The sequence below is a fragment of the Saccoglossus kowalevskii genome, chromosome 16 (assembly GCF_978046115.1).
Source record: "Saccoglossus kowalevskii chromosome 16, keSacKowa6.1, whole genome shotgun sequence".
Classification (NCBI taxonomy): domain Eukaryota; kingdom Metazoa; phylum Hemichordata; class Enteropneusta; family Harrimaniidae; genus Saccoglossus; species Saccoglossus kowalevskii.
In genome coordinates, this window is record NC_140656.1 from 14491947 (window position 1) to 14513777 (window position 21831).

Consider the following 21831-nt stretch of genomic DNA (forward strand, 5'->3'; position numbering starts at 1 on the left):
CTTTAAACCAGTTTTTCCACTGAGATAAAATGTTTCTAGCTATATGTATCTCAGAATTCAATTCACAAGGTGGCATCCTTACAAGTTGTTTTCAATACAACAGTGAAACATAATTATCCCATTTATCTATTAGCTTGAACATTATAATTAATGAAGGAGGCCCTCTTGGCGTATAGCAACCCAATCAAAACAAATGAAAATTCAAGCCTTGCATCCAAGCTAAAGCGGGTTATTGTATGACCTGATAAAGTCCATGAATGGTTTTGCCTTTAAGGTCTGTTGTGCAGGGTCATCCATAAGCCATCGTTGCATGGAGTTATTGCGAGATATTCATGTAACAACTAAAGTTGTTGTTTTTTTCGATAAAATCAAAAGCACACATGCCATAGATACTACATTTTGTACATACAATTCTGCTCTCATTCACCGAGAAGTACAAGAAATTAAGCTCTTCTGATTTGAAGTTAATTATTTTTTGTAATATCATAATGGCAGCCAAACATGTAACTAATAATAAATATTTTAATTTTCTCATTAATCGAAACTCCATACAATGTAGTTACTGAATACCTAATTTCAAATTAGTCAAAACAAATGATGAAAAAAATGCTTGAAATTTGGACATTGAAGTGGCAATGTACGTAGGATACTAGTATTCAAAATGGTGGCTAAACCATGCGACTGATGATAATTATTTTATTTCTCATTTTAAGTTTGGCTCATACATGTTACATGCATAATATCAGGTTGATTGGTTAAATCACTCAGAAGAAGCAAATTCCAACAATTGTGGCCATTTTTGCTGGCAATCCAAGATGGCACCAAAACCATTAATTGATCTGAATTACATTTTTCATGCATATCAAAACATCATATTTGATCAGTTAAAACACTCATGAGAATCAAATGGCCCATATTTTGACCTTTTCTGATGATAATCCAAGATGACAGCCAAACCACATTGATCAAAATTATTTTCAGTTTTTTCTGGGAGTGATGTTTCACATGCTTGTAAAGTGAGAATACAACTTTAATGGGAAGTGCTTCACATTGAATAGTGATTATGTGATATGGTCCATCTTTAAAAGTCTAACAGAAAATACTTCATGGGACTTTGCAACTTGACACCCTGAAAACAACCCCAAGTAAATCTACAGAAATACTAGTAAGAACCATCCAACCTTGCAAATACTGTAATAGTTGCATTAATTGTAACACGTATATTACTTCGCATGCCAAAGGCTCCCAATAAAATACTTTAAATGACTTATTCCAGTAAGTGAATGTTATTACGAAGTGCACCAATATTTTCTCCTATACTCTAAAATAACTAATTTTTACTGGGTTTAAATTTCGTTGATTTTAATACCATTTCAGGCATATTCAGTGGGTTTTAAATCCCGGTTTTATCATTTAAATAATGTGTTCGATGCTAAATTTTACATATTCACTGGATTTTAATTTAGCGCATTTTCCAGACAGCGAAATAAGCAAAATTAAAACCCAGTGAATAATTAACCCCTTTACAGTATATTAGTAAAAGCTTAATTAAGCAGTGAAATTTCACATGAATCCTTTGACACTGTCAGTCAGCGGATTTCGCGCAATTTATCTTCTATCAAATTCCTAGTAGCTAAAATTAAGCAGTTTATAGAACACTAATAGACACATGTTGAATAAAATGCCAAGATTAGTTTAATAATAAACTCTAATAATCATAAATATGCATCAACATAAAATGTAACATAATACTAGCAGCAATATAGGATTTCCACAAATTGATTTTTAATACCGAGAATAGATTTTTCATGGTTTATTTTAGCATCCATAATCAAAAAAGCCTGGTATCCTGATTGTTCAATGGAAAAGAACTGTCAATATATACAGCTGTGTTCAGTCAGCATATCAATTATTCACAAGGTTTGAATTTCACTCGGAGCGAATAAATACACCAACTTAAAACAAAGGTAATCAGCAAGACAGGTGATGCTATTTCCACTGATCCAACAAACAAAATGCATGAGAATTGATAGCTATTGCTGTTGGGAATTTATTACTTCACTGACATTAATACACACAAGAGATAAAAACTAATATCGTGGATCAGATTGAGGAGATAATTGTACTAAATGAAACTACATGTAGAGGAGTTTCATGATGTCGTGTTGCACGGCTATCAGGCATGCCACAATCTCCATCTTATAACCAAAGAATGATACATTTTCAGTCAGTTTCTACTGAACGTTGATTTTGCATTGTAGGCATGAAAGTTTCCAAAATGTTTGTAAATATCAAAATATATATTTTTTCAATCATACACAAGCAGGAAACAATTGTGACACCTTTGATTCAGTACTTTCATCCTAAAACATCTTTAACAGCTGAGGATATCAGACTGGGAAACAAATGTTATAAAAATCGACCTCAAAAGCGACATGTGATTAGTAACGCAGGAGCTAGGGAGCTTGTTTCTTAGCAATAACTGCCACATGATTAACGCTTGGATAACTCACCTTGGTATCTTCCAGTAGACCATCGGGGTCATTCAATCCTTCAGGTACATGTCGTTTATTCGAAGGAAACGCTTCTAACCTATCCACCACTGCTTCCAGTCCCTGCATTTCATCTTTTGTCAAATGCAGAGGTTCTTTTTTCACAACTTCATTCTCAGATTTCTCCTTTCTGCAGGCATCATCATTCTTACTGTCATTTTTGTTCCTCCTCTCTTTACCATCCACACTATTTTTATCGTCAGTTTCAATACCTGAAGATTTACTTCTCAGCCTGGGAATTCTTGGTGTATGGTTACTTTCCCCAATCTTCCCCTCTGCCTTTCCCTCAGTTTTTAATTTCTCCTCAGCTGTATTCATCTTTTCTTTATCTGTAATACCGTTTTGATCACCAGTCTTCTCTTTGTCATCAGGTACAGAGACTCTAGATTTACCTTTCAATACAGTAACATAGCGATCCAACAGATACCAAAGCATCTCATTGTAAAATGGATAGCGAAATTTCTGCGGCACCTGTAATGAAATATAAAATGTATTTCATTAAACCAGACCTCTACGTTGATTAAAAACATTTTGAAGATTAACATCTGATTGCTGTAATAAATAAAACATTTTTGCTGAAATTAATCTCATTTAATTGTAAGTTTTAACTATTACCACAGCAAGTTTGAAAACGATTAAATAGAAATTATATACAAGAATATTTATCCTTCACTTTTGTGTACACCATAAACTGCTTTCATTTGTTTAGTCAGGGAAAACTAAAAAAAAAAAAAATACAGCAAGCAATGGGATGTTCAAGAGAAACTATCAGAAATTTCATACACGTGAATGACACCAAATTAAATCGTAAAAATTGACAGTAGCAAAATTGAATGGAAGGACACTACTGTCTGTAAAGCGCTTCCATTTCAACAACAACATCTCCTCCCTTGGTTCAGAAATACAATACCATCATCATCTCCATAGCTAATTATCTCAGTTGCTAGCATTCACCAGATCTGGCAGTCGAAGGAGCACAGTCCCCAGTGAACTCTAAACTAAACATTAGAGTAAAAATGCCTTGACAACTCAAGTCCACAATAATTTAAACAAATAGGCTTTCTCTTTTCAAGAAATGACATTAGCCATACAGCTCATAGAAAATTCATTACCCATATCAGGGTCGCATCTTAATGAAAGTAGCTCAGAGATGCTTGATGAGTGCTGTTAGCAATAGAATATTCATTACGATTAGCTTTCTAGAAGATTAAACATATGTTGAAAGAATCTTAATTTACTGGATGGGAAAAAAAAACCTGACAAGACAAATAACTAAAATATGATTAAATCCATACAGGAAATGTAATAAATAAGACTAAAGTTAAAGATGTTGATCTGTTCCTATGGTGATTGTTGCTATAGTGATACATCATCTCAAAGCTTTGCTTTGAGCCTGCTAAAGCTAGTTGTTCTCCGAGCTTGTAGAGCTTTGCCACACTACGTCAATGTTTTATTTTTAATAGCTTAACAAATTGGGTCTTTGGGAATTCAAACAAGCAGCCTATCGGCTGCGATAGCTAAGCTGTTAGCAATGCACATTTCATTTAAAGAACTGAAGATAGCATTAGAAAAATGAACAATATGTATAGTATCAAAGCAGTCGGGAAATATCCCTTTTTACCAAAAATTACAAAAATATTCACTAAAATTAGAGAATTAAAGATATTATGAAATAAACAAATATGAGAGAGGTCCACATGTAGCACCTATATATGTAATATCAAAGCAATTGGACCTGTGGTTTTTAACAAGAAGTTGAAAATATCACTATCATGTACTAAGTTTGAACAAAAAAACAGCCTCTGGATGGCAGATCATGTTCCATGATGCTTGATTTTGATTACTTTCTGGCAGTAAAATGCTACCATTATGAAATGGATTGTGAGATAAATTAACATGCATATGTATGTGTGAACTATGAATGTGATTCATCTGGACATGTCAAATAAAAGTAAGGGCTGCATGGATACAGGGATAAATGAAAGGACACACAGAGGTACATATATAAATATCGTGAATGCACTGAGAAGAGTCAGGTAAATGTCTATTTGTGTGAATGTAACTGATGTATGGGTTCTTAATGACAATGGTAAATAATGACAACCAGCTGAACTGATCACATGGAAGTGTGTGAAGGGAGATCTCCTTAAAAGCCAATTGGAATGCACAATCTAGTATTTGCTTTTACCTCTGAGCAGAGTGCATTGAAAGTAAAGTGGTGAATGAAAAGAATGAATTGATAAGTAACATGTCTGCTCAAAAAACAGTATCACAAGAGAACGGCGAGTGTGAAATAAAGGATAATAATGCAATACACCATTGTACCATCAGTGATTGTAGGTTATGACTGAATAATTGCATTATTATCCTTTGAGAAACTAGGTGTTTTAATAACAAGTCGTTGTAAATGACGCATTCTCTGTTGCAATTATTGGAAACTATATTCATGCCGAAGAAAAAGTAATCAAAAATCAAGATGGCCGCCATTATTTTTCTGATTACAAATTATTGCTACATGCATAATATATTCAAGCAAATTGGATATGAAATCAATGGTCATGTGACCAGGTAAATTGTTCTTGAATGAATTTGCAGTGTATGGTCAGTAATTGGGAATGAATACAAGACTAATCTAGAATCAACAAAATCCAGATTTACTGTGGAATACTTTATTTTCACTGGAATTAATTTTCGCTGAAAAGGCTTTTTGGGCGTTTTGTATGGAACTTATTTTCACTGATTTTTGATGAATTTAATGTGAAATATAGGAAAAAAAAGTATATTCGCTGGATTTTATTTTCACAGAATCATCCCATCAGCGAAAATAGCGAAAATATATTCCAAGCGAAAATAAAGTAATCTACAGTATTAAACGACTTCTGAATTTGCAATCTAATCACAAACTATTTTCTAATTCTTATATTTATGCAATTTTTGTATACAAACACAAGTGAAGTGCATGCCTCCCTCCCTCCAGTATCATAACATAAGCATGTGTAAGTATTTGTTATTGAGTTAACCAATGATACCGAAAATCACGATTGTTTAGGGGTGGGCACTTACCCGAGCACCCCCCTCGAAAAAGAGTGCAAATGAAAAATTTGATTCATCAAGTGACAGATTACGTCTTTGAGGGAAATCAAATTACGAAATTAGTTGAGACGTCATTGATTTTCACAACGAAGAAACAGAAATGATCACAAAAAATATGCACATGTTATTACATTATTAATTACGTACCACCAGAATTTACGAAATTAAAAACATTTGAGTATGTTGAAACACAGTCGAAGTCAAAATTATCTCCACTGATGAAGATGTTAGATCGTACAAACTCTCTAACAAAATCACTTTCCGCCATGATGCATTTGCAGATTTCACCTGCAGCGGCGTCCTTTGACCTAATGGGGCAAGTTGGTATTAACCAATCACAATGCTGTGTTGTACTGACGCAATTCTTCGGAAATTCCCGAAGACGTTCCGGTAACGCAATGTGGAAGTGAATTATCGATGTCGAAGTACGATCTGTTGGAATTGATTTCAGCGAATAAACGACATGGTTTTTCTAAAAAACTAGTAACTAGCCATTTTTGAGAGGTAAACTGAATATGGCATGAAATATTTACCGCATTTTACTTGTATTAACAGATCATTGTCGAAGGGTAGTTTACGCACGGTTACCGCGTTCTACGCATTCACAGCGGTCAATATCCACGCTGTATCATATAAAAACGATTACCAAGATTCGTTACGCAAGACCAAGTTTTAAATTAGTTGCATTTTGAAGGGGTGGGTGCTTTGCCGAATGTGACCCCAAATATAAAAATTGCGCAAAAGTGGGGGGTGGGCGCTTGCCCGGGCATGGGCGCTAACGCGGTCGAGTACGGTACTAACAATGTTTCATAGTAGGAAATTAAGACACTTTATAATTTAATGAGAAAAAAGTATATAAATTAGCATGATTAGCATTGTGTGAGAAAGTGCGTTATTTCCAGATTTGACCCTACATTGTATTGTATTGCAATGCTCCTGGTTTTCTTGCAGTACAATAACAATAAGCAGCCTGTCGGCTGAGATAGCTCTACTGTTAGCAATGCACAGTTCAATTAAAGATCAGAAGATATCATTAGAAAATGAACAATATGTATAGTATCAAGGCAACAGGACTTGCTGTTTTCAACAAAATTCAAAAATATCACCTCACCAAAAATGACAAAAATAATCATCAAAATTAAGTAATTGAAGATAACACCACAAAATTAACAAATCTGAAAGATCCACATGTAGTACCTATATATGTAATATCAAAGCAATTGGACTTGCGGTTTTTAACAAGAAGTCAAAAATATCACTTTTTACCAAAAATGACAAAAATATTCACCAAAATTAGAGAATTGAAGATATTATCATGAAATGAACAAATCTGAGAGAGGTCTACCCAAGGTACATATACACCAAGTATCAAAAGCGTTCAGGCTTATAGTTTTCAAGAAGAAGTCAAAAAAGTAAAACATTGACATGGACGATAGAGACTGAGACAATGGACAATCACTCAAAGTCGACAGCGGAGCTAAAAAACAAGAAGACTGTCTGCTGAGATAGCTCCGCTGTTAGCAATGCACATTTCAATTAAAGTATTGAAGATATCATTAGAAAATAAATATGTATGGTATCAAAGCAATCGAACTTGCGGTTTTCAACAAGAAGTCGAAAATATCACTTTTCACCAAAAATGACAAAAATATTCAAAATTCGAGAACTGAAGATATTATCACAAAATGAACAAATCTGAGAAAGGTACACATGTAGTACCCATATATATAAAATCAAAGCAATTCCAAAAAATAAAAACTTGACACAGACGATGGACATGCAATCACTCGTGATAAACTCTGCTCGACAAATTCAACAGCGGAGTTAAAAAACAAGTTGGCTGACAATTGCCATCTTCGATCTGTTTCAATCTTGAATCAGGTGAAAAACTCGGGGCGTTCAACATAAATATGAATGTTAATTGGTCAAATAAGTTTCCATGACTGAGTTTTAAAACATGCATGTTTTTTTTTCTTTGAAATGATATTGTATCATAATGCACTTGACTTTAAAATTCAACCAAAAACTCCAAAGATGAAATACAATAAGCAAGCATTCATGAATTTTCTGTTGAAGCTATATTCTCGTAGCTATTTATAGAATTGATCACAATAATCCTTTCATTTTTGTTCTAAATCATCATCTGTATATTATTTTTTGATTAAAAAAATATAATCCATGAATGGAGATTGAACAAATACAACCAGTGTGATTTCTGAGATAATTACCTAGATGTTCCAGTGGTATAAAGTATAATTAGTATTTTCATATAAAGATTTTTGTGCAAACATTCATTCATTGGTACTGGTATATATATATATAAATTAAACTAGTCACTGAAGGTTATTTTATATAAATAAGGAACTGATGATTAGAAACTGAAGAAACGTTTTCATCACAGGATGTCGTAAAATTCCGATTTCCTCCTCCATAGGAAAATAGGAAAGAGTTTCTTTTGTACCCCACTCCTATCCCTAACCCTACCCTCCAGCACTCCCATTTAATTGTACATGCCCCTCTCCTAAGGACATCTATAGTTATCTAGAGGGGGCATATACGAATGAATTGGGTAACTGGGAGTGTTAAAATTAGGGTTAGAGTTAGGGATGGGGGGGGGGGGGGTACAATAGGAACTCTTGCCTAAAAATATTACGGGAATAGACTATCAAACTGTTGTTTGTTTTAACAATATCAATTATAATCAATCTAGAATTGGAGAATGATTTCAGTGGAGGAAAGCTAGGCGGGTAACATGGAGAGGCCCAGCCCCCTCCCATTTAGATAATGGTCTATCCCTTACAAGAGGGACAACAGTGGAATTGATTACTAGGCTATTATTTATAAGAGGACTCTTTTATACACGACAGGTGATAATTACACCAATGAAGGCACATGGGGAATTAAATGCAAAGTTGATGTCTGCCATGTCAAATTATCTTTGGCTGAGCTATTTATCAGATGAAATCTCCCATTTCTCATTGTCATGCGTTAAAATATTAAACAAATATGAATATTAAAACTCAGAAATCGATCAATAAAACTCAACTAGGACAGTTACGATTGGTAATAATTTAAAGATTTTAAGCTATTGCTTTTATTATTAACATTTAGGAGATAATAATGTTTAATACCACTTATATTGGTTTTTTATATACTAGTTAAATACCATATTTGCATTTTTATATAATTTTATTATTCAAAGCATTAGTGACACGCACAATAGCTGATCATCAGTAAAGCAGTGGTTGTTATACAAGGTCTTGTAATCAGTCGACCCAACTTTCTGGCGAAGATTTATTCACTAAGGAATACAACTTTGTCAAAATTGTCATCTAAGCGTTAGGCCGTTGCTGATTGGCTGCTGAGCTGGAATGCCAATTTTTAGTTTTAAATACCCCAGGAAAGTGTTCTAGGTTTTTCGTGTAATTAGGTGTTCATATGCAAGGGATTTTTCACACAAAAACGGCGAAGTAGGCAGAGTTTTGTTATCGGTTAGCTTAATATAACCCCAACGGACCATATTTTTGTGAAAGATTGCTATTTTTGTCCTGATTTGTAGGAATCTGAAAAACGCATTTCACAACTTGTCTCTTATTTAGTTTTATGCATCATTCAAGATGGCGGCCCCCATATAGTAAATATTGTATTTATTTTATTATCGCGTGTGCGCCAGCTGACTGTGGATGTATGTGTGAAAGTCGAAATCCACAAGTCCTTATTTTTCAGACTTCGAACTGGGACAAAAAAAGTGATGGCGGTTTTCACGATTAGGTTTTATTTTGATGCCTTCTGCAACACTGAACAATGTACCAAATGATACCAAATGATATTATAATTAAACAAATATTAAATATATTCAAAAAGTGGGGTCCTGGGGATTAATCATGGTAATTGTTAATTAACAATAGTAACAAATTTCCCAAGAGCTATTTTATGAATTGGGGAAAGTAATTTTAGATTAAATACTCTTGATGACACTGTTGAAGACAAGTATACACCAACAATCTATTGACAAAGGAAGGTACATTTTAATATTTTAAGGTATGAAATTCACCGTTAAAGAGGACAATGCATTGATTGCATGGTCGTTATGTTTCCTACATTCGTCTATTTTTTATTTGATGAGTATTAAATGAGGGAAAAAATGAATAAATTTATTTTCAGCCCTCATGTGACTGAGTATCACATTATCACTTAGTTGTGTTGCAGGAAAATACATGATTTGTGTGAAAGCACAATTATCTTGGGTACCAGTAAACAAAATGTCAACAGCTCAACAAAATTAATCAATAGAGAGTCTTGTAGAAGATGACACATGACAAATTACCAGTGAAATACAACCATATAGAAAGGTGACAATGATTGAGGGGTTTAGATCAAATTACTGTCAAAATAAAAACGATTACATTGGAGAAATGCTTCTAATGGAGAAAATATATTTGATCACTGTTGGGTCATTGAATTGACATGTACTGGTAAATGCAGTACAACCTTCAAAGCAAGGCTGTGCATTGTTATGAATGATAACAAATATGATCTTATCTTATCATTTTATGTAAATAGAACTATTTTCAAAGAATATCTAGAACAGTTTGGTGAGTTTATGGTATAAAGCCATAACCAGCATTGATAAAAGTCGCATGACCGCAGGTTGTATTAAAACAAGCAGCCTGTCGGCTGAGATAGCCCCACCGTTAGCAATGCATATTTCAATTAAGAACTGAAGATATCATTAGAAAATGAACAATATGTATAGTATCAAAGCAATTGGACTTTGTTTTTTTAAAATCAGTCTAAAATATTACTTTTTACCAAAAAATACAAAAATATTCATCAAAATTAGAGAATTTAAGATATCATTATGAAATGAACAAATCTAAGATGTACCCAAGGTACATATACACCAAGTATCAAAGCATTCAGGCTTGTAGTTTTCAAGAAGTGGAAAAAGTAAAACATTGACACAGGCGATGACGGACAATCACTCATATTATAAGATCTGCTCGACAAAGTCAACAGCGGAGCTAACAATGAGTGTTTGTTATATTATTCTGATCATAGAAATTTAAAAAGAACTCCAGTGTGCTGAAGGTATTAGAGAAATACTGTATTCACTATATTAGAAGCACATTTTCATTACAAATAAAAAGTAAATGCATTTATTCAATTATTGCATGCAAAAATCATTGAAACATGTCCCATTTCGACCATATACTTGTCTTCTAAGAGAGAAAGTGACTAGGATGGTTACAGGTAGCTATGGTTTAACAATTATAATATTTAATGAAATAATGACCATGTATGACGATTTAATATTTTGGTCATATATTTAGCAGAGAAGAAAATTGAAACACCGGTTGCATGTCCCTATCTGCAACAGTAATTAGTACATCAAAGTTATGCATAATACCAGTACAAACACACATGAAATTAATAACAAGCATGTATGGATTTCAACCCTGAAGTAATCAGAACTTCGAATTATCTAAAAGCACATATGTATCTAGTTTCATTAAAATTTAATCAGTGGTACTCAATATATTTGGAGCACCTTATAACTTGGTTAATTTATGCAAATTAGGTAATTAGTAAGCATAAAATTTAACCCTAAACTGAACATGTATATTGTTTATTTCTATGTATCTACATGTGCATGTACCAAGTTTCATAGAATCTTATGAGTGGTTGAGATATTGGTGGAAAAGTTAAATATTGGATAATTTATGCAAATTAGGTCATTCATATACAGATTACAGCTAAAAGTAAATCAGGTCTGCGCAGAGCATTTATCATATGTACCAAGTTTCATTGAAATCTGTTTAATACTACATGAAAAACAAATGAAAATGTTTAAATCTGGTTAATTAATATGTAAATTAGGAAATTAATATGCACATATTTCAACCAAGTTTCATTAAAATCTTATAATTGTTTCTTGAGATATCAAATACATGAACCACAAAGACTCCAATTGTATGCTTCACGCACAGGAGTAAAAAATACACCAAATCATTATCCCTGCCAAACGTACAATTTTTTCAAATTCTAGTGCACTTTTTGTAGGTTTATTTTTTTTAATGAAAACTGACATAAGTTGACTTGGTGTTGACAGGGGAAAAATACATGTGCAGCATATATGTGGCCGGCTGTTCTAAACAAGTATACAATGAGGAGTTTTTGTAAAGACTAAATTTGGCTTAATATTAGTCACCTGTCACAAGACACTACATTTGTATTTTCACAAACTTACAAAATAAAAATTCAGAATATATTTATGTAAAATTAGTAATTCATACATCACCCAACAAATTTAAATTGAAAAAAAAAAAATGTTTTTCAAATTGTACATTCAAATAAAATAAAAGCTATAATAACAATCACCTCCAGGAATGATGGAAAAGTTAAATTAATAATAAGTAATTATTTTACAAAAAAAAAAGACTACAATTGACTAGTGCGTACCAGGAAGCATACAGCGTATGTAAAATGATTTCATTCATTTCTTCTTCAATAAGCAAATAATGAATATTTTTGTGGACAGAACACCGAACAAAAGCCTACATTAAATACTGCAACTGTTACTAAAAATAGCAATATCTAAAATGGTTGAATCAAGTCATTATAATAACTAGCAGCATATAACAGCACCATCAATAATCAATTTGAAATTGAGTAAATGCTACAAAGCTGCTTCTCAAGGCAGTATCATTATAAAAATTTGAACTTGTACTTAGCTGGCACATGACTGAACAGATCTAATGCCCTTGGTAGGTCTGATTAAAATTGGCAAACACCAGGGAAGGGGGCTCAAAATTGATGATGTATCCGTTCACTGAAAAGCATTAGTAACCCAAATTGCTAGGTTCGTTCTATTATTCACAGTGGAGTGTCCTCACTATGTGAAATGTAAAATCCACTCATTGTGACATTCAACAATAACCTTGCTATTTGTCATTCATGTCTATCATATCACAATGACCTACTTCAGTGAGAAAGCTATCTCCACTAAGTTCAGTTTCATCCACTAAACCTTGCAATGTTTACACAGATGGATAAACATACTTCACAAACCAATACACTCTATGATAAAAATACAAGTTAACCAGAAATAAAAAGACAATGTTAGAAAAATACGCACCTATTTGTTAAAAACAAATACTGTACGACCCAACCACTCAACTCAATGAGCCAATGAATTAGAAAGCTGAATACTTTTGAACTTGAATGGCATATTAAATGAAGCATATAATACTAACATATTTGCATGTAATTAACATGCATACAATTCACATATGATATTGATAATTGTTGTTACAATTAACATCGACAGTTTACTTAGTGATTGATTACAGGTGAAAACTATAATCATACCACAAGTTGTAGCAGAAGCATCACACAGAACTCTCCTCACAAAAATAAGATTTACCAAAAAAAAAACATTTTATGTATCGAAATTAATGACAGGTACTTACAGCAAATTCTAATTCATATTACTAGGAGAGAGCCATTAAATTGGAACAAATATGCCATCCATTTGTGCAGAGGTCAAAGTTCACCAGTAGCTAGGGCTTTTAAAGGGGTTGAAGGGTTTATCTGATTAAGTCAACATAAAAACACATTGCCCACAGCACATATGGAACATATAAAATAAAATTCCAGCTAACAGCATTGACAATCCAAATATTTTTTTTTTTTAGTAAAAATCCCAGACACTGCATAATTTACTTAAATATACACAGTAATGAGTGGCATACACGAAGTAAATGTGATATCACTTAGAGAGGAAAATGATAATTCCCTTGTATGGTAATTTTATCTGTATACATCTTTTTTTAATTTTAAATAGCTAGTTTATTACACTATATAAATATAAAAAAATGCATTATAGTGGCTGAAAATTTAAAGGCTTTAACAATGGGTAATTTCAAAAATAAATAATGCAAAGACCATAAATTGAAAAGAAACTAGAGGGGAAAAAAAATGTAATTTATGATGTATGGGCAAGTCCTGTAATTCCATGTTAATGGAGCAAAGTTGAATGAAATCCAGTAATATTCAAATTGAAAAAAAAAAGATAATTAAGAAAATACTTGAAGAATTGTTATTAGGATTATTTAAATTCAATTGCATACTGAGAAATATTAATATATTTGGGGATTATTATAAATTTGAGAATTTTTTAATTACAAAGTACACATGTGATTTATTTATTCATTTTAATCAGCCATAATATAGCTATTTAAAATAATCATAATAAACAGATTAGAATTAAACAGGGAAACTAAAATTGTTGTTGAAGAAATTTGTTAGCAGCCTTGTTACAGATTACATCACGTCAAAGTGGCTGAGCAAAGGTGATTTCATGTACAGGCAAGCATATATTCAAACAAATTAATCAAAATGACCCATAAACAATTTAAGATGGGTTAATTTTTGACATTTTTTAAGTAAATATAGAAGGTGTAGACTTAAAAAAAAAAAAACGTACAACTGCAATAAATAAGATTTGGTCACGGTGATTTTTAAAAAAAGCCCACAAAAAATTCTACTTGTTAAATTTGACCAGTTTATTTTTAAGGATACAAAAAAAAAGACAACTAATTTATACTGACATTTGATATATTAATAACCTCATTAAAACAGAAATATTACTATCTGTGAATTCAATGGATTCTGAAGAATTAATAACATGGCTATTGTGAGTCATCTTTAAATACAATATTAAATACTAGACTTGTACGTTTTCAACTGAAAGGTCATCCAAGTCTTGTAAATCGACAGTAACTTGCACATGACAAGTGAAAAACAGTTTAATTCTGTGCAAAATCCCTAATATAATATTATGACATTTTTTTTTCAAAGGTAGAGAAATTAAATCCAAATAACAAGACCTACCCTAGTACTATCTTCAATGTTATAAACTCTGAGCTGCTGTGGAATGTTGAAACTGTGTAAAAAGTTTCCACCAAACACTAACGAATCTTCAGGTGTAAAAACAGCATGTATCCAACCTGTAAAAAAAAAAAAAAATTTCAGATACCGGTAACTCAATTAAAGTTGAATGGAAAAAAAAAAAATGGGAGGAAGATAAATTATGATCTTTGTACCAAAGTTATCAAAAATCTAGAAATGAAGTGTAAAAACACCTGTTTAGAAACACAAGGACAGCAATAAAATGAAACAAATCTCCTTACTCCTGTCAATACAGGAAAGTGAAAATAAAATAATTACAATATCTAATTGAAATGGATCGCAGTACAAATTAGAAAACTGCAAATAGAATTTCTCCACGCTATTGTCATAATAATCTAATCCCCGTCACAGAAGCCATACAGTGCAAACAAAAGCCTGGAGGCTCTGTGACTGAAAAACAGCAGATTGGAGCAACACTACAGCTAAAATTTAAATCTATCCACAACGCAACAGCTAAAAATACAAATGTAGTGGGGATTTTGCAAAAAGACTAACCATAGTTATGAATTTAACTCCCAAATACATAATATATACAGATTAAGTCACAGCTGGCAAATTAAATAAACAGTGCCTAGTCATTAACTAGTTGCTTTTAGAAAGGGAAAAAACAAATGATTGAATACAAATGTTCTTTGATCGATTATTGTGCAAGATCTTTTAGACAGATGACAGCTTTTTTGATGAGTCTCGCTGGGGATTAACCAATGTTTGAAATAATGCGCAGTAGAATTGAAACACAATTAATTTTACAATGCTCTGAAAAGTCGATTGTTATATATTTTTTTTTTTAAATTGTGCATGAAAATTACCTTAAAATCAAGACGGCATCTTCGTTTAGCTTGTTATTAATAGTATGAATAATATTTCAAGATATAAGCAAAACAAGAGTAGTGCAGTGATGTCTGATGATTTTTAAATGGAAGCCAAGTAATGAAGAGAGAATGGATGTGCAGGTACTACGGTACGAGTGATTCCATCATCAAACTATAAGTACTTCATCAAGAGTGCTTTCAGGTCACTGCTGACTAACTGACAGTACACTCGGCAAAATAAATCATCCAAAGCACATTGAAAGGAAGCCCAGAAGTGGATGCGCCATTGGCCAGTGTTGAGATTGACAAGCTCTATAATACCCTTCCAAGCTGCACCAACAAAAACTGATGTTCTAAATTTATTTGAGGATTATTGCAACAATGAGGAGGAAATGAAATGAAAAGCATTGATCTCTGTCCCGTCTCCCATAGTGACAAGCCCTGCGAGATATTAACCGACATAGCGTTTGTTTATACATCAGTATCCTAACCCCTAGTGTTGCCACTAGACCTGTCAAAATTAACGAATCAAACTTTGATTTGATATTTGTACCAAAGAACAAGCACTCAAGTTCGATCATCAGCCTGAAGATATAACAAGTAATTAATTTAAATGTTGTCCTCATTTTAACAGATTTGGCAAGTCAGGCCTCAAAATAAATATTATTTAAGTATACAATATCTAAATTGAAATGGAGGAGTTGAACAATATGAAATGGAAAAGGATTAAATAACGAATAAATGAATTTACAAGCGGAAAAATAAATATCTAAATTATCAAAATAAGGTCACCAAGTATAAACAGGATATTTTTAGCAATTTACCTGTGGGTATGAAAAATGTATAGCCAGCATATAAAGTAACACGAGCACAGTGGTCCACTCTGTCACCGAGAAAGATGTCCCCTTGCTTCCCCGATAATACCCAAGCTTCGTATAGATCAAGATTTTTCTCAGTCGGTGGAATTAACCAAAAAATCTGCAAATTGATGGAGAGTATGATTAAAAGAAACAGCAATCAGATTCATCAAATTGGGTACGCTTTTAGATAAATCTCGAATCATGGCAGGGGGGCGAGGTCGAGTAATCATCAACAGTGCTGGCAAATATCAAGTTGTAGACAGCAGTTGCATTAAAAAAATAAAATATCAATTTAAATTGTTCGCTTAAAGAGTTGGTGGGTTTGCCCAATCGTGGAAATTGGCAGCTACAATGGCAATACATTTGCATACATGTCAACACAACTTTAAATGGGCGGGGATTGACGGCAACGTGAAATGCAAAATACAACGTATGACTGGATGGTTTTACCATGCCATGTATAAAGCAGTTTCAATTACTGATCAAGTTGATATCAACAAGACTGTCACTGCATTAATATTTATTCGGCACATGCACAACAAAAATACAACATACATTGACTGCAGAGTTAAAGCTAACAAACGGAAACTGACATTAGTGATCACAAATTGACTAATAAATTAACTTATGCTACTTGGTTAAGTGGGTGGGATTTCCAGCTAAAACTGTGGTTGGGACCTTCACTGCATAATAGCAGCTGATATTGCGATGCAAAATCCTTCTTTTTAGCTTTTGTAGCACGTACTGTCACTGTCATTAGAATAACAATGGAAGCCAAGCCTTGCTTTGTTGGCAATGAATTGCGAAAAGGACTGAGGCCATGCAGAGTGAAACAGCACTGGAAATATAATAACAATCAATAACCATCATCAGAGGGATGGTATGCACAATATTAAATGTCAATCTCCTTACGATGTTTGCATTACAAATGCCATGAATGATACAAGGGGCAGTGAATAGGATGTACTCACCTTCTTGCCATGTAAGATGTGATACCACACTGAGGTGCCACCAAAATCAATATGAAAATCAGTGTAACATCCAGCAACGCTCATCAAACAGTACCTACTCGAAAAAAGAAACCCAGCGTCAGCACAGTCGTGTCAGAGGTCACTATACAATGTGAAACATGTCGATGTTCAAACGCGCAAGCAAGCAAGCAGGCTACCGGGGAGGTACGTTTGCTTATACAAATACAATCGTTACACATATCGACCCGAAAAGGCGTTGATCTGAGGTTTGAGCATACCCTTTTCAAGGGACATTGTCGTTAACTGTCAAATTAGCAAGATTTGTCACGCCGTGTTGCGCCACAACTTACGAGCATCCAGGAAGTGGAGGCATGCAGTCACATTGGTCGTTTGCTAAGTCACGTGTTCAGACAGCGTCGCCAATTCAAGAGTTTCTCGCTACCCATTTCAAAGAACAGTTTTATGATTTAAGTTGTTTTTACCACAATAATTTTGCACGACAATGCTATTACGCGAGAATTGTTTGTAAATTGTATAAAAATAATGCAAAACGATTTACAATCGCCTTATTTTCTATTGTATTGAAAACATAACATTCCACAAATGCTTTACTTTATAGATGACAGTAAAAAAAAAAAAAAAAAAACTGCTTACTTTTGAACTTTAGGATATTTCATTTCAGAGATGGCATTAGTGGATTCAATCTGAGTGTTCTTTAAATGTGGAGGCCAAACATTGTCGATCCAGTCGACTTGACGAACCTGAAAACAAGAATACTATTTACTTTGTCTGTTTACCACCAACGTCTCGATCAACTTGTCGAGAACGTCTCGTTCTATAATTAAAAAAAAATGAAAATTGTACTAAAAAATAAAGAAACATTTAAGCTAACAAAGCAGACGAGGCATAGTAACATTTTGTTAAATCTTGGGCCAGTCACGGTGATAGGCGACCACGCCCCCAAGGAAGCGCGGAATTAATCTACTCACCAATTTGGGCGACGTCACATAGTCGTCCAATCTTGTTCTGCTAAATTCCAGACTGATCACATTGTACAATTTATCCCGATCGGGGTTTTCAAAATATTTGGCCCACTGTGCCATGGTCATCTCGATGCCTTTTTGTGTATTGACATCAACCACGTCTACCAAACGACGGCTACCTGAAGAGGGGAATTAACGAAATGAGTTGTCGCATTTTAATTTCCATCAATTGTAAGCCGATCCAGAAAAACAGGTATTAAATCCGGTACAAAGCTATATGAAGTAAAAATGTACACCCACACTTGACACAACATCGCATCCCGTTCGCTAAGCTGAGGGGAAAGTAAAACGAAAGTTCCACTGACGCACGGTGGCGCGACATCAACAAAATATTGACATCCGGGAACTAACGAAGACAAAATAATTGTATAGCAAAAAATAATCAAACTACTGTAAGGCAGACCACAGAGCAATGCATAGGAAATGCTAAATGCGACAAAATCTCAGATAAATAAGATGAATCCTGAAATTTGTAAATATTTGACGGGAGGCTTGCTTCAGCGACAGTACGTGTTTATATCAGCACATCAAACAATTGTTCATCTCGTAAATCATCGCGTGTAATTTATACTCAAAGGAGTTTGGTTACAAGTAGCAATTTCACAACATTCCAACACGCAGCTTCGTCCTCTTGATTGTTGGCTCTGACCTTAATTTTAAATCCACAGCGGCAACTTTGAGAAATCTAAAGTCAAACTAATTCACCAAGTAAACAAATCCTTCTAAAATAAGTCTAAACCATAAACAAAATTATATCTATTGCATGCAAGCACTACTAAAACGTAATATTTTATTTCGATCGGTGATTTACAACATAGCTTTGAACAAAGGTCGCGAGTACCTGTCTAAAATGCACAACTATTTAAAACAGAGGGACGGACACATTGGCACATCTTGTTAAATACGTTTCCTTACAAAACATTAATAAATTATGAAGACTTGGAAGCCACCTTTATTATACGTTAAATTGGTTATATGACGGCAAAGAAAAATAACATATTTTCACTGAAAATAACGCTAACTCTGTAAACTCGCAAGGAAATTAAAGTAACAGGTTTGATTTCTAACACTGCAAAACGCAAGAAATTAGCATTCCTATTTATAGACCATTCCAGGCATAAACAGAGGGGTCACGACCCCCAGTCATAATACTCTATCAGCTTAACATATGATATATCAGACCATTCCGTGGACGTTTAAGAACACAGAAAACACTGAACTTGATTGTTAAACAAAAAAACGAACGTTTTATTCTCTTATACAGTACATGACTTAAAAACACATTGACAGTTTTTGTGAAGTGAAGGACAACACTATTTACTCACTGAAGGTCATCAGACAATTGTCAGTGTCTCAATCTGGCAGGTCAAGTCTAAATCGAGATGATTTTAAACAGCCAATTGATACGTAATGTTACATGCCGGGCACATCCGATGGTTTATGGAGATTGTGTGTAATTGTCATGTGTGATCGGGCAACGATATGACACAGATATCCGCCCAGTTTGGCAGACACACTTACCTACGAACTGCCTCACATCATTGACATTGAATTCCTTGCCGGGTATCCTGTATCAAAAACCAGAGTAACTGTTAACATTTTAAATACTGAAAAACGTAACTTTACAATGAAATTTAACACGAGATGACAATGTTGAGTACTTCACAGGTTTCGGAAACTGTTTACCTCATCCCAAGACCCGATTTATCTTTTATTAACAGTGGCGTGTTGAAACCATTCTCTTGAACATATTTTAAGGTAACTTCTGTGAAATAAATAGAAATACAATTATTTAAGATTATTTAAGTAACCAATTCCAAGAGAATGACGATGTCCGGTGGAAGTATTTTGTTACGAATGGAAACGAACGTCTGATGTGGTCGTACCTTCGCCTTCTACAAATTTGATAAAATCTTCCCCGAATTTGTCAGTAAGAAGTTTGTCTTCTACACAGAAAGTACGTTTGCCTTCTATCTCATCATCTTGTTCTTGCCCCTCGTCGTATCGCTTTCGTTCCTTTGCGCGCTATTTGAAAATAAAGAAAAAAAGAATTACAAATCGGTAGAAATAAATTGGCACACACGTAAAATGCATCCTTATGTTTCATGGACGGTCCACGACAACCAGGCTAAATTTAAAAAGGGAATATTAATTACCCTATCTCATTAATTCAATATATTGAAGTTTGCGATGCCAATTGACCCTTTTCTTTGGCGCGATGTTTGAAAACTCAAACGCAATGTATTGGTTCCCTCATGTCGCGCCATGAACACATGGATTTTTAGTGCGTTCGAAAAGCTATGCCCAAAAGTGTCGCAGGCTAAATTTAACGACCAATTTCGCACTCAACACCGAGTCAATAGTATGTTGTCACTCTATATGGTCAACAAAGTTGATTTCAAGGCGACAACTTCCTTCCAGGAACGAAAATAGGAGGCCGATTTTCAGATCGCGTGGAAACACACTGTACATGGATACACGGCAAGCAAGACGCAAATGTTTTCAAAAATACATTTTCGAAAAATAGACTCTCTCGATTACTTTTCACTATCCAGCCACCAACTACTATTTATCACAATGCTTACTGCTTAATTAGTAAGTTTCTAGAACAAACGGTTTTCGAAAAAATACGAGATTTAAGTTGCGATTTGAGCTTGGCGGCCCGTATTTTCATAGAATCGACATGGAGTGAGTCTCAGCAAACGAATTCGCTCGCTTCGCCGACGCGAAAACATCACTCTGAGAAAACCATCATGTAAGTTAGTATAATTTCATTAATTGTAAGACATTTAACGATATCAATAAAACTATCACATAAATAAAATGTTATTTTTTCAGTCAGGTCTCACATGTAAACCGCCATCAAAACACTGTACAACATGGCGTACAGGCTATGTACTATCGCTATACACGAAGCTGATGCAAAACTAGGTGCAAAATGTCGTTGGAGTGGAACAACTACAAACCAATTTTCGCCCAGTATCAGTTGCGTTCTCCATCATAGAGTATGCAAAAATAGAAAATTCGACGGAAAGGCATGGATGTGAAAGACAAAGCAAGCAAATTGCTAGGGCTGGCAGAGCCGTAAGAAGGTCACAACTTTTGTGTAGCTCCAACGCGTCGGTACATAAATTTGCATAACAAGTTATGACGTCACTCACAATCAGCACGTTCACATATCATACCCTTGACCTTTCACATAACATACTGCTCAGTTTGTATATGACTTATAAGTATCTCTACCGAGAAGGTACACTTTATTAAGAAGGGTGTGAAAACTGAAATTTGGAGACAAAAATATTCAACACGGTGGGAACCATTTTATAGAACTCTCTAAGTTAGTACAAAACAATAATATGCAGAACAACCGGAAATGTGAATATGTTTGTGTAAAACAGTAGAATTTGTGACCCTAGCAAACATTTGTTGAAACTATAATAACATAATTATATTTAATAACAATACAATAAAAATTTATCTCTGAAAAAGATTAAAGTTGCGCGTGTATTCGCTTGAAAAGGCAGCCA

The 21831-nt window shown here is 33.9% G+C and overlaps 1 protein-coding gene across 1 annotated transcript in view; it reads right to left on the reverse strand.

Annotated features, from left to right (window-relative positions):
- Positions 1 to 21435, reverse strand: part of LOC100371879 (lysine-specific demethylase 2B-like) — a 48348-nt gene extending 26913 nt beyond the window's left edge. The window contains exons 1-10 of the mRNA XM_085490888.1: positions 21271 to 21435; positions 20191 to 20329; positions 19991 to 20069; positions 19826 to 19872; positions 18251 to 18423; positions 17916 to 18022; positions 17262 to 17355; positions 16255 to 16408; positions 14541 to 14656; positions 2514 to 3023 (exon numbers count right to left, since the gene is read on the reverse strand). Of these exons, the coding sequence (XP_085347014.1) occupies positions 2514 to 3023; positions 14541 to 14656; positions 16255 to 16408; positions 17262 to 17355; positions 17916 to 18022; positions 18251 to 18423; positions 19826 to 19872; positions 19991 to 20069; positions 20191 to 20329; positions 21271 to 21306 (1455 nt within the window). The 5' untranslated portion in view covers positions 21307 to 21435. The remainder of the gene's footprint in view (positions 1 to 2513; positions 3024 to 14540; positions 14657 to 16254; positions 16409 to 17261; positions 17356 to 17915; positions 18023 to 18250; positions 18424 to 19825; positions 19873 to 19990; positions 20070 to 20190; positions 20330 to 21270) is intronic.
- Positions 21436 to 21831: the final 396 nt, after the last annotated feature.